An 11836-nucleotide genomic window follows, 5' to 3' on the forward strand; every position below is an offset into this window, starting at 1 on the left:
CAGACATCACATTTTCATCACATCGGTGACTCGGTTCCCCTGCATGCTAGTGACAGCACACTCAAACCAAACTGCACAGTTCCCTGACAGACTGAGGCTGCATCCAGTAACTCTGCGTTTTGGCAGTGTCTTACGTCACTGTGGCAAAGACAACGAAAGTCCCCTTTTTTTCTTCAAAGAACAACAGAATATGTGCATTTATGCTGAAGGTCAGACAGAAGAAGAGTTCACAGCCGAGATGAAGTGACATTGCTGTGGTTATGTGTGTGCTGTGCAGTAGTCTGTGTTTCCTGGGAGGCTTGGTGTCAGGTGGCAGACAAAATGTATAGAGAGAACAAGGCTTCTAGTGGACTGATGTAAACGGTTTATTGTGTCATTCTCCCATAGCCATCACACTGCACCACCAACATGAATTAAATGGTATGTTGAGACAAAAAAAGGTTACCTGGTGATGCTTTAACCATCCATCCATCCATTTTCCAAACCACTTGTCCTGCTCTCACAGTCGCGGGGATGCTGGAGCTAGATTGAAAATGTCATAAACCAACGCTACACAGTAGGGAGATAAAGACAGTATCCTTCTCAGAACCTGGCAGCAGCAGATGCTTTACGTTTCTTCTAGTTGTGTCTTGTGAAAATAAAAAGTTAACCTCTGACGTGCTGGTGTGTGATTTCCAGACTGGCTGTTGGTTGTGTTGGTGGTGCTGGGCTTGTTGATGCTGCTGCTCCTCATCGGAATCTGCTGGTGTCAGTGTTGCCCACATACCTGCTGCTGTTATGTCAGCTGCCCCTGCTGCCCCAAACGCTGTTGCTGCCCACAAGCATGTAAGTATCCCATACCACCCCACAGCCTCCAGTGATTTACAGTTTGTCAATTATAAATTTACACAATTTTATAAATTGTACATTACTTGAATGGGAGTAATCACTACACACAGATTCTATATATAATCGTCGCCAGACAATAGCCAATGGGTTCCGAGGTGGGAATGAAGGCGACGTGAACGTGATGTGGTGATGGTTGGAAGCCGACCTCTAACCCTATGCTCCAATCTCATGTAACTCTAATAGGAGCCAAGAAGTCACTGGCGTAGCTTGGCTGTGCACAATAGAGTGCTGATACTACAGATGTCACGATCTTTTTTTTTTTTGCACCCGATCTGAATAATTTGATATTAATTATCTGCCGATACTGATTCCTGATCCTGTATTTAGATTTCCTGCATAATACGGCTGCACAGTGAACACTTAAGTACGTCAAACTGATCCAGTGTAGGTAAGATATGTTCGACAACTGAATAGCTCTGCTACGAAAAAATGCAGGTAAAGTGCTGTTCATTAGCGGGAGTCCCCCCTCCCCCCATTTTTCTCCCCAATTTTACTTGACCAATTACCCCACTCTTCCGAGCCGTCCCGGTCTCTGCACCACCCACCCTCTGCTGATCCTGGGAGGGCTTCAGACTACCACATGCCTCCTCCCATACATTTCACCTGACAGTGAGGAGTTTCACCAGGGAGGATCACGCTACTCTCCCCAGTTCCCCCTCCCCCCTGAACAGGCACCTTGACTGACCAGAGGAGGCGCTAGTGCAGCGACCAGGACACATACCCACCAATCAGTTAGACTAGGTCTAGCTCGGCTCCGATAATCTATCAGATGGACACATCCCTGGTCGATACTGTGGCGGAAGTCTCAGGCCAGTTATTATATGTGATTGTGAGCTACATTTGTATTGCTACTGTTTAAAATGCATTACATTGCTACGTATGCACACTCGGTCAGTACTGATTACTTACAGCTTTGAAAAACATGAAATACAGTTGCTCGTCACTTTGACCGTTTGAGGATGAACAGCTAACATAGAAGGAGCGAACATGTAAGACAGAGACAGACGTGTCAGGATATTTGTATTTAGTTGGTCCCAGGCGAGTTTAGCTTGTGGACAAACTAACTGCAGACAGATATGGTCTGCTTGTCTATCGGATCTAATGGTGGCTGACCAGTGACACACGCTGGATCCTAAAGCAAACACCTGGATGCAAAACGCCCAAAATTAGAGATTGGCCCAAACAGGATCTGACACAAATTAAAGACTGACCCCAACCACCTCTCCATCCTTTGGAAGGTGAGGTGTGCCCTCCATTGTTAATGGTGCACTTTTATCAGGTTTAAAAACTGGCGGCTCAGCTGAGCCATCTTTCCTGGAACCCTCAGTTTGGTTTCAGTATAAAGTGGTTTGTCTTGTTTTTAGGAGGTGTGCGTGCTTTGGTGGCATAGATGGTGGCAAATGAAATAGATGTGAAGGTGTGTGTAGGGTGATAATGTCCTTTTAGTTTTCATAGTTCATGTCATTTTAAATCCAAGGTTTAGAGGATGGCTGTCTGTCTTGTAGTCAGCGTGCCTGTTTGTAGTGATCTCTTCTGGCCCTGGACGCTGTTTGTAGTGATCTCTTCTGGCCCTGGAGGCTGTTTCTAGTGATCTCTTCTGGCCCTGAAGCCTGTTTGTAGTGATCTCTTCTGGCCCTGAAGCCTGTTTGTAGTGATCTCTTCTGGCCCTGAAGCCTGTTTGTAGTGATCTCTTCTGGCCCTGGAGGCTGTTTCTAGTGATCTCTTCTGGCCCTGGAGGCTGTTTCTAGTGATCTCTTCTGGCCCTGAAGCCTGTTTGTAGTGATCTCTTCTGGCCCTGAAGCCTGTTTGTAGTGATCTCTTCTGGCCCAGGAGGCTGTTTGTAGTGATCTCTTCTGGCCCTGGAGGCTGTTTCTAGTGATCTCTTCTGGCCCTGGAGGCTGTTTGTAGTGATCTCTTCTGGCCCTGGAGGCTGTTTGTAGTGATCTCTTCTGGCCCTGGAGGCTGTTTCTAGTGATCTCTTCTGGCCCTGGAGGCTGTTTGTAGTGATCTCTTCTGGCCCTGGAGGCTGTTTGTAGTGATCTCTTCTGGCCCTGGAGGCTGTTTCTAGTGATCTCTTCTGGCCCTGGAGGCTGTTTGTAGTGATCTCTTCTGGCCCTGGAGGCTGTTTGTAGTGATCTCTTCTGGCCCTGGAGGCTGTTTGTAGTGATCTCTTCTGGCCCTGGAGGCTGTTTGTAGTGATCTCTTCTGGCCCTGGAGGCTGTTTGTAGTGATCTCTTCTGGCCCTGGAGACTGTGCACTGAAAGGCCATTGACATATTTCAATTTGGATTTTACTTTTATTTCATGGCTTACAGAGTTTAGACACAAGTAGTTGGTTGATAAGACAAAATTTTATGAATTTCTATTATTACAGAATGGGAAGATTACAGACTGAGGGGAAAAAATCCAGCTCTGGACTGATGGTTTGAATCCACCTTTAATGCAACTTGACTGACTGACTGACTATTGTGTTTTATTGTGTGCCATTTGTTTCCACAGGGTGGTCTGAATGACTTGCAGGAAGTGCTTTTATTTTTTATTCCTCTCTGCACGATGTTAATAGAAAGACCAAGGCTGTAATTTTGACGGTTTTGGATTTTCAAAGTTTAATAACTTTGCGGGGGGAAAAAAACAATACAGACCTGCTGCTCCCTGGATGCTCCTAAAATTGCATATATTTGCATTAAAATGAGTTTTACAGCAATTGCATACAAAAAAAAAGTTATGATAAGATCTACCTAAAACCACCACGTGATGGTGTGCGTCATGTCAGTATTTATGATGCGTGTTGTCGTGTCATTTCCTGCCTGAAGTTCATTGCTGTGTCCTAGAAACACACTAGCATCCTCCAGTGCAGAGAAATAGTCTAAACTTGATGTGTGATTATGTCCAACATGTCTGGTTACAGACGCACCATGACTACCACCGAGGCACTGCAGTATTTACAGGCGTTGGACAGCCGCCATTTTAAATTGTTTAAAAATAATGTGAAAGTTGTTAAAATGTTAATTTTGGTGTCAGTTACTTAACAGACATACTAACATGTGTAATGCATTAATATCTCAACTGGGTATTTATCTTGACACAATATAGAGTTTAAACACCGTGGCGGTTAATAGTAGATTTTAAGTCGGAGTCGTTGTTTGTTTGAATATTTATCTTCAGTTCTTTTTCTACATTTCATGTTTTCTCAGCCTTGTTGCGATTGTTAGATTAGCAGTATGTGTTTTCCGTTTTGTTTTTCAGGTCATATTTTCACTTTTTCCACTCTGCTATTCAAGGTTGACCATGCCTCTCTGAAGTTTAAATGTTTAAAAACAGTATTATAGTTGTTAACATGTTAATTTTGGTGTCAGTCATTTCCTAACAGACATACTAACATAAGCAGTGCATTAGTATCTGAGTTTGAGTATTTATCTTGACAGAATTAGAGTTTAAACACCGGCGCTCATGGTGATGGCCCATAGTGGTTTTAGGTAGGCGTGAAAGCCCGGTGGTTCCGGTGTAACCGCAGCTCAAACTCTTTCTTCTTCTTTGTCAGTATACGAGGCAGGCAAAGCCGTGAAGAAAGGTGTGCCCATTCAGTATGCCCCAACACTTTACGCACCCAGTTTGTATGCCCAGCCGGCCTACGTTGGAGGGATGAGCCAGCCTGCCATGCCGCTTCTACCCATACCAAATGGAGCCGGACCGCCCCCGCCCACTAACGGTTACAGTCGTGAATACGATGGAGCCAGCTCAGGTGACACCTCCCATCACTTTTGAATTCTAGATGGAAAACAACGCAACACATGGAAAGTCTAAAGAAAAAAAGAAATGGAATATTTGTGTTGCCCTAATAGGATGGGAACGGTTTTCAGTTTTAGCTGCTGTGTATTTGGTGTCAGGATTTGTCAGTATGGTGGCATTTTTTGGACTTGCTTGTCTGAAGTCTTTTGATTCCCTCACAGGACAGAGAAATGACTGTTTGGAAGTCTCCATGTAAATAAAGCCTTTTCACTTCCTGTTTTATTTCCCCAGTTGGGCAAGGCTCACAGGTGCCTCTCCTACATGATCAAGGCAACGGAGGAGACCACAGTGAGTCACTGAAAACACACACACACACGCACACACACACACACATGCGTGCGTCACACCAGAGGCGGAACAGAAATTCCAGAGAATGTGTGGTACTTCACCACAAAACAGCTTGCACAAAAGCACCGTTTCTTTTGTAAGCATTATCTGCACATCATGGGGTAACGATAAAAGTGGGCTTTTGAATTATATAACAAACACATAGGCTGTGTTTTCACTGGTTCAGACACGCCAATGATGGTGCCAAACACCTGAAAGAAAAATTCATAAAGAACATCAGTTAGTGTTGTAGCCGGATGTAAATGTCCTGCGGTGTCGGTCTGCATGGTCAGTATCCTCTATTGTCCTGTCGAGGGACAAAGAAAATGCAGTCTCAACTGACGGTTTGGACTGAGGAGGTCACTTAGGTGATGATGAAACGTATCTGTAGCTAAACGCTGTGTCCGGATGAACTGATTCAACCTTCTTTGATTTTCTTACCTGCATTACTGAGCAGCATCAAGACACCTGCAGTCGTTCCAGTCTGCGGCGTAACTCTGGCCTTGCAGCTCCAATGTGAACAGATTTGAAGATTTGTTTTTTCTTCCCAAACACAATAACCTCAACACAATTATGAGGCAAACAGGTTTCTTAATCCAAGAACATTTGTTTTACAAAATTAAAGACGTGTGTTTTCATGTACAGGAGTCTTCAGAGTCCATACTTTATAAGAAGGCCTTTGGTAGAAATTACAGCTGTGAAGCTCTTGTGACCTTTGCATGGACATTTTTTTTCATTTCTTTTTTTTTTTTTTTTTTGCCCATTCACCATATAAAGTTGTTCCATCTCTCTCAAGTTAGATGCAGCATCAGTGGGACAGCACGTTTCCTGAATATTACCTTTTTTTCCCCCAGCCATTCCTTTGTTTATTTGGGGTAAATGTCTTGTTGGGACATGAATCGTTGTCATAAGGAAGAACTTCTCATATAAGCATTTTATTGTAATTTTCAGGTTTTTGTTCTCAATATAATTCTAAAGATTTCTTTTTTTCAGTTTGCTATTGCAGAGAATTACTTATATAGGAGAATAAAAACAAACACTTATTTTAAATAAAGTTCATCTGGACACGTTTGTTGAGAGAATCTTTTCATTATCATCAAAGTGACCTCTTCAGTCTCACCTGACTGCAGGTACCCCACCCTTATAAACAATGCAGTGACTGCAGGTGTCCCCACCCTTATAAACAATGCAGTGACTGCAGGTGTCCCCACCCTTATAAACAATACAGTGACTGCAGGTGTCCCCACCCTTATAAACAATGCAGTGACTGCAGGTGTCCCCACCCTTATAAACAATACAGTGACTGCAGGTGTCCCCACCCTTATAAACAATACAGTGACTGCAGGTGTCCCCACCCTTATAAACAATACAGTGACTGCAGGTGTCCCCACCCTTATAAACAATACAGTGACTGCAGGTGTCCCCACCCTTATGAACAATACAGTGGCTGCAGGTGTCCCCACCCTTATAAACAATACAGTGACTGCAGGTACCCCACCCTTATAAACAATACAGTGACTGCACGTGTCCCACCCTTATAAACAATACAGTGACTGCAGGTGTCCCCACCCTTATAAACAATACAGTGACTGCAGGTACCCCACCCTTATAAACAATACAGTGACTGCAGCTATCCCCACCCTTATAAACAATACAGTGACTGCAGGTGTCCCCACCCTTATAAACAATACAGTGACTGCAGGTGTCCCCACCCTTATAAACAATACAGTGACTGCAGGTACCCCACCCTTATAAACAATACAGTGACTGCAGCTATCCCCACCCTTATAAACAATACAGTGACTGCAGGTGTCCCCACCCTTATAAACAATACAGTGACTGCAGGTGTCCCCACCCTTATAAACAATACAGTGACTGCAGGTGTCCCCACCCTTATAAACAATACAGTGACTGCAGGTGCCCCCACCCTTATAAACAATACAGTGACTGCAGGTGTCCCCACCCTTATGAACAATACAGTGGCTGCAGGTGTCCCCACCCTTATAAACAATACAGTGACTGCAGGTACCCCACCCTTATAAACAGTACAGTGACTGCAGGTGTCCCCACCCTTATAAACAATACAGTGACTGCAGGTGTCCCACCCTTATAAACAATACAGTGACTGCAGGTGTCCCACCCTTATGAACAATACAGTGGCTGCAGGTGTCCCCACCCTTATAAACAATACACTGACTGCAGGTGTCCCACCCTTATAAACAATACAGTGACTGCAGGTGTCCCACCCTTATAAACAATACAGTGACTGCAGGTGTCCCACCCTTATAAACAATACACTGACTGCAGGTGTCCCACCCTTATGAACAATACAGTGGCTGCAGGTACCCCACCCTTATAAACAATACAGTGACTGCAGGTGTCCCACCCTTATAAACAATACACTGACTGCAGGTGTCCCCACCCTTATAAACAATAGTGTGTTTGTAAACAATAGTGTGTTTGTAAACAATACAGTGGCATAACAATCCAAACCAGTCGGTTTCATATGCAAATTGCCGTGAGCATTAACTAGAGTTACAATGGCCATGTGTACTATTCACAGAGGATTGGGGAATGGTAGTAAGATGGTGACTGTTGAACTTATAGCCCCACCCCCACCCCCCGGTTCAGGGATGGTCATTCTCACTTCACATAGATGGCCTCCTTGACCAGTGTTTGAACGGGAAGTCAAGGATCAAGGATGTGCACATCCTCATCCTTGAAAGAGTTGCCACTGGTCTGTAGATGGTGTAGACTGTGGAGTCCTGGCCTGTAGATGGTGTAGACTGTGGAGTCCTGGCCTGTAGATGGTGTAGACTGTGGAGTCCTGGTCTGTAGATGGTGTAGACTGTGGAGTCCTGGCCTGTAGATGGTGTAGACTGTGGAGTCCTGGTCTGTAGCTGGTGTAGACTGTGGAGTCCTGGCCTGTAGATGGTGTAGACTGTGGAGTCCTGGCCTGTAGATGGTGTAGACTGTGGAGTCCTGGCCTGTAGATGGTGTAGACTGTGGAGTCCTGGCCTGTAGATGGTGTAGACTGTGGAGTCCTGGTCTGTAGATGGTGTAGACTGTGGAGTACTGGTCTGTGGATGGTGTAGACTGTGGAGTCCTGGTCTGTAGCTGGTGTAGACTGTGGAGTCCTGGTCTGTAGATGGTGTAGACTGTGGAGTCCTGGCCTGTAGATGGTGTAGACTGTGGAGTCCTGGTCTGTAGCTGGTGTAGACTGTGGAATCCTGGTCTGTAGACAGTCTAGACTGTGGAGTCCTGGTCTGTAGCTGGTGTAGACAGTGGAGTCCTGGCCTGTAGATGGTGCAGACTGTGGAGTACTGGTCTGTGGATGGTGTAGACTGTGGAGTCCTGGTCTGTAGCTGATATAGACTGTGGAGTCCTGGCCTGTAGATGGTGTAGACTGTGGAGTCCTGGTCTGTGGATGGTGTAGACTGTGGAGTCCTGGTCTGTAGCTGGTGTAGACTGTGGAGTCCTGGCCTGTAGCTGGTGTAGACTGTGGAGTCCTGGTCTGTCGATGGTGTAGACTGTGGAGTCCTGGCCTGTAACTGGTGTAGACTGTGGAGTCCTGGCCTGTAGCTGGTGTAGACTGTGGAGTCCTGGTCTGTAGATGGTGTAGACTGTGGAGTCCTGGTCTGTAGATAGTGTAGACTGTGGAGTCCCGGTCTGTAGATGGTGTAGACTGTGGAGTCCTGGTCTGTAGATGGTGTAGACTGTGGAGTCCTGGTCTGTAGATAGTGTAGACTGTGGAGTCCTGGTCTGTAGATAGTGTAGACTGTGGAGTCCTGGTCTGTAGATAGTGTAGACTGTGGAGTCCTGGTCTGTAGATAGTGTAGACTGTGGAGTCCCGGTCTGTAGATGGTGTAGACTGTGGAGTCCTGGCCTGTAGGTGGTGTGGACTGTGGAGTCCTGGTCTGTGGATGGTGTAGACTGTGGAGTCCTGGTCTGTAGCTGGTGTAGACTGTGGAGTCCTGGCCTGTAGCTGGTGTAGACTGTGGAGTCCTGGTCTGTCGATGGTGTAGACTGTGGAGTCCTGGCCTGTAACTGGTGTAGACTGTGGAGTCCTGGCCTGTAGCTGGTGTAGACTGTGGAGTCCTGGTCTGTAGATGGTGTAGACTGTGGAGTCCTGGTCTGTAGATAGTGTAGACTGTGGAGTCCCGGTCTGTAGATGGTGTAGACTGTGGAGTCCTGGTCTGTAGATGGTGTAGACTGTGGAGTCCTGGTCTGTAGATAGTGTAGACTGTGGAGTCCTGGTCTGTAGATAGTGTAGACTGTGGAGTCCTGGTCTGTAGATAGTGTAGACTGTGGAGTCCTGGTCTGTAGATAGTGTAGACTGTGGAGTCCCGGTCTGTAGATGGTGTAGACTGTGGAGTCCTGGCCTGTAGGTGGTGTGGACTGTGGAGTCCTGGTCTGTAGATGGTGTAGACTGTGGAGTCCTGGTCGGACGTGTTAGCTCTCCTGTGTTGTGCCATCCTCTTGGCCATCGTCTATTTAGTTTCACCAATGTACAAGTCATGGCAGCCCTCCCGGCACTTGACAGCTACACTATATTGCTCTGTTTGTGCTGGAGACCTGATCCTTGGGGTGGACCAACTTCTGGCGCAATGTGTTTTGGGGTTTGAAAGTAACTGAGATGCAGTTTTTGGAAAATGCACATCTCCACTTTTTCGACACTCCCACCACATATAGAATCACCACTGGTTTATGTTTAGACAGCTGTTGTCCTTCTCCTCTCTCTGATCAGATGGTGCACTGTTTGGAGTCTTCCTGGCTTTGACAAACACCCAGTTAGGATAACCACACTTAACCAGGGCCTATTTAATGTGGGATTCTCCTCTTCCCTGGCCACTGTGTCGGTGGGGACGTTGTCAGCTCGGTGGTGCAGCGTCCTGATGACTCCTAGTTTGTGCTACAGTGGATGATGAGAGTCAAACCTGAAGTACTGATCAGTATGTGTTGTTTTATGGTAAACATCAACAATGATATTTAAATTTGCCTTTTCAACACAGCAACAACAAATATCCACCAGGATGGATACTTTTTGGAGACACTGAAATGGGACACAGCCAAGAGGCAATAGCATTTTTTTGGGGGGGGGTTCCCCCTTTTTCTCCCCAATTGTACCCATCCAATTACCCCACTCCTCCAAGCCGTCCCGGTCTCTGCTCCACCCCCTCTGCCGATCCGGGGAGGGTGCAGACTACCACATGTCTCCTCCCATATATGTGGAGTCACCAGCCGCTTCTTTTCACCTGACAGTGAGGAGTTTCACCAGGGGGACGTAGTGCATGGGAGGATCACGCTATTCCCCCAGTTCCCCCTCCTCCCTGAACAGGCGCCCCGACTGACTAGAGGCGCTAGTGCAGCAGCCAGGACACATACCCACATCCGGCTTCCCACCCACAGACACGGCCAATTGTGTCTGTAGGGACGCCCGACCAAGCTGGAGATAACACAAGAATTCAAACTGGCAATCCTCATGTTGGTAGGCAATGAATAGACCGCTATGCTACCCGGATGCCCAGGCAATAAAACGAATGATTGAATGAATGAATAAATTAATGAATGAATGAATGAATGCCTTTATTTTTCATTGCACAGCTGTACAACAAAATTAAGTGCAACTCCCCAGTGGTACAAACGAGATAAAAGAAAATGAAGAAAATTAGCATGTAGCATGTATCATATTAACAGAAATGTAGCATGTATCATATTAACAGAAATGTAGCATGTAGCATATTAACAGAAATGTAGCATGTAGCATATTAACAGAAATGCAGCATTAACATAAAACATACTGAAAAAAAACTACCAGTGTAGGAAACACATTAAATAGAAAATATATATTCTCTGCACCATTGCACCTTATCACCTCTTATTTCACCTGTATAAGTCAAGGCTTGTGTATGTATGTGGAGGTTGTTGTGTTGTAGTGTTGTTATTCTGTGTTAAGTACACAGAGAGCCACGAAACAGTCACAGTCCACGTATGTGCAAACCTACATGGCCAATAAACATGGTTCTGGTGCTGGTTCTGAAACAATAATACTGGATATCCAAATTGCTTCCTAACCAAAAATAATAAAACTATCAACGATGTGGCCTTAATTGTTAATGAATTCAATGATTTTTTTTGTTGGTGTTGGTCCTGGTTTGGCTGGGGAGATTGCAAGCACTGGCTGTAGAAATTATGTGGCAAGTAAAGATGTACAGGTAAAATAATCTTTGTTTTTAAAGGGAACAGATGAAAAAGAAATTACTGACATTGTCAGAAGATTTAAGAGTAAGAAGTCAACAGACTGCAATGGTATTGAAATGTCACTAGTTAAAGATATCATTGAGTGTGTGGTGAAACCTCTTACATATATATGCAATCAATCTCTGAAAACTGGTGTTTTTGCATGTAAAATGAAAACAGCTAAAGTCATACCCATATACAAGGCTGGAGATAGACACACACTCTCAAATTATTGACCTGTTTCTTTGCTTTTACAATTCTCTAAAATACTGGAAAAAATATTCTACTCAAGGTTGGATGACTTTATCACAAAACATAATGTACTGTGTGAACAACAATATGGATTCAGAACCAATAGGACTACATCAACTGCACTCACTGATTTTGTGGAAGAGATAACAACTGCTATAGAAAAGAAAGAATATGCTGCAGGAGTATTCATAGATCTAAAAAAAGCATTTGATACTGTTGACCATGACTTATTATCAATAAAACTACAAAAATATGGAATCAGAGGAGTAGCTCTTTCTTGGCTATCCAGTTACCTAAATAATAGGAACCAATATGTGCAAATTAATAATTATAAATCACAA

The 11836-nt window shown here is 45.0% G+C and overlaps 1 protein-coding gene across 2 annotated transcripts in view; it reads left to right on the forward strand.

Moving 5' to 3' along the window:
* Positions 1–11836, forward strand: part of lsr (lipolysis stimulated lipoprotein receptor) — a 33414-nt gene that overhangs the window by 16760 nt on the left and 4818 nt on the right. For both annotated transcript variants that reach the window (XM_056286401.1, XM_056286402.1), the window contains 3 exons: positions 679–825; positions 4429–4629; positions 4908–4964. In XM_056286401.1, coding sequence (XP_056142376.1) covers positions 679–825; positions 4429–4629; positions 4908–4964 — 405 coding nt within the window. The remainder of the gene's footprint in view (positions 1–678; positions 826–4428; positions 4630–4907; positions 4965–11836) is intronic.

Source organism: Lampris incognitus, chromosome 9, assembly GCF_029633865.1.
Source record: "Lampris incognitus isolate fLamInc1 chromosome 9, fLamInc1.hap2, whole genome shotgun sequence".
In the NCBI taxonomy this organism is placed as follows: domain Eukaryota; kingdom Metazoa; phylum Chordata; class Actinopteri; order Lampriformes; family Lampridae; genus Lampris; species Lampris incognitus.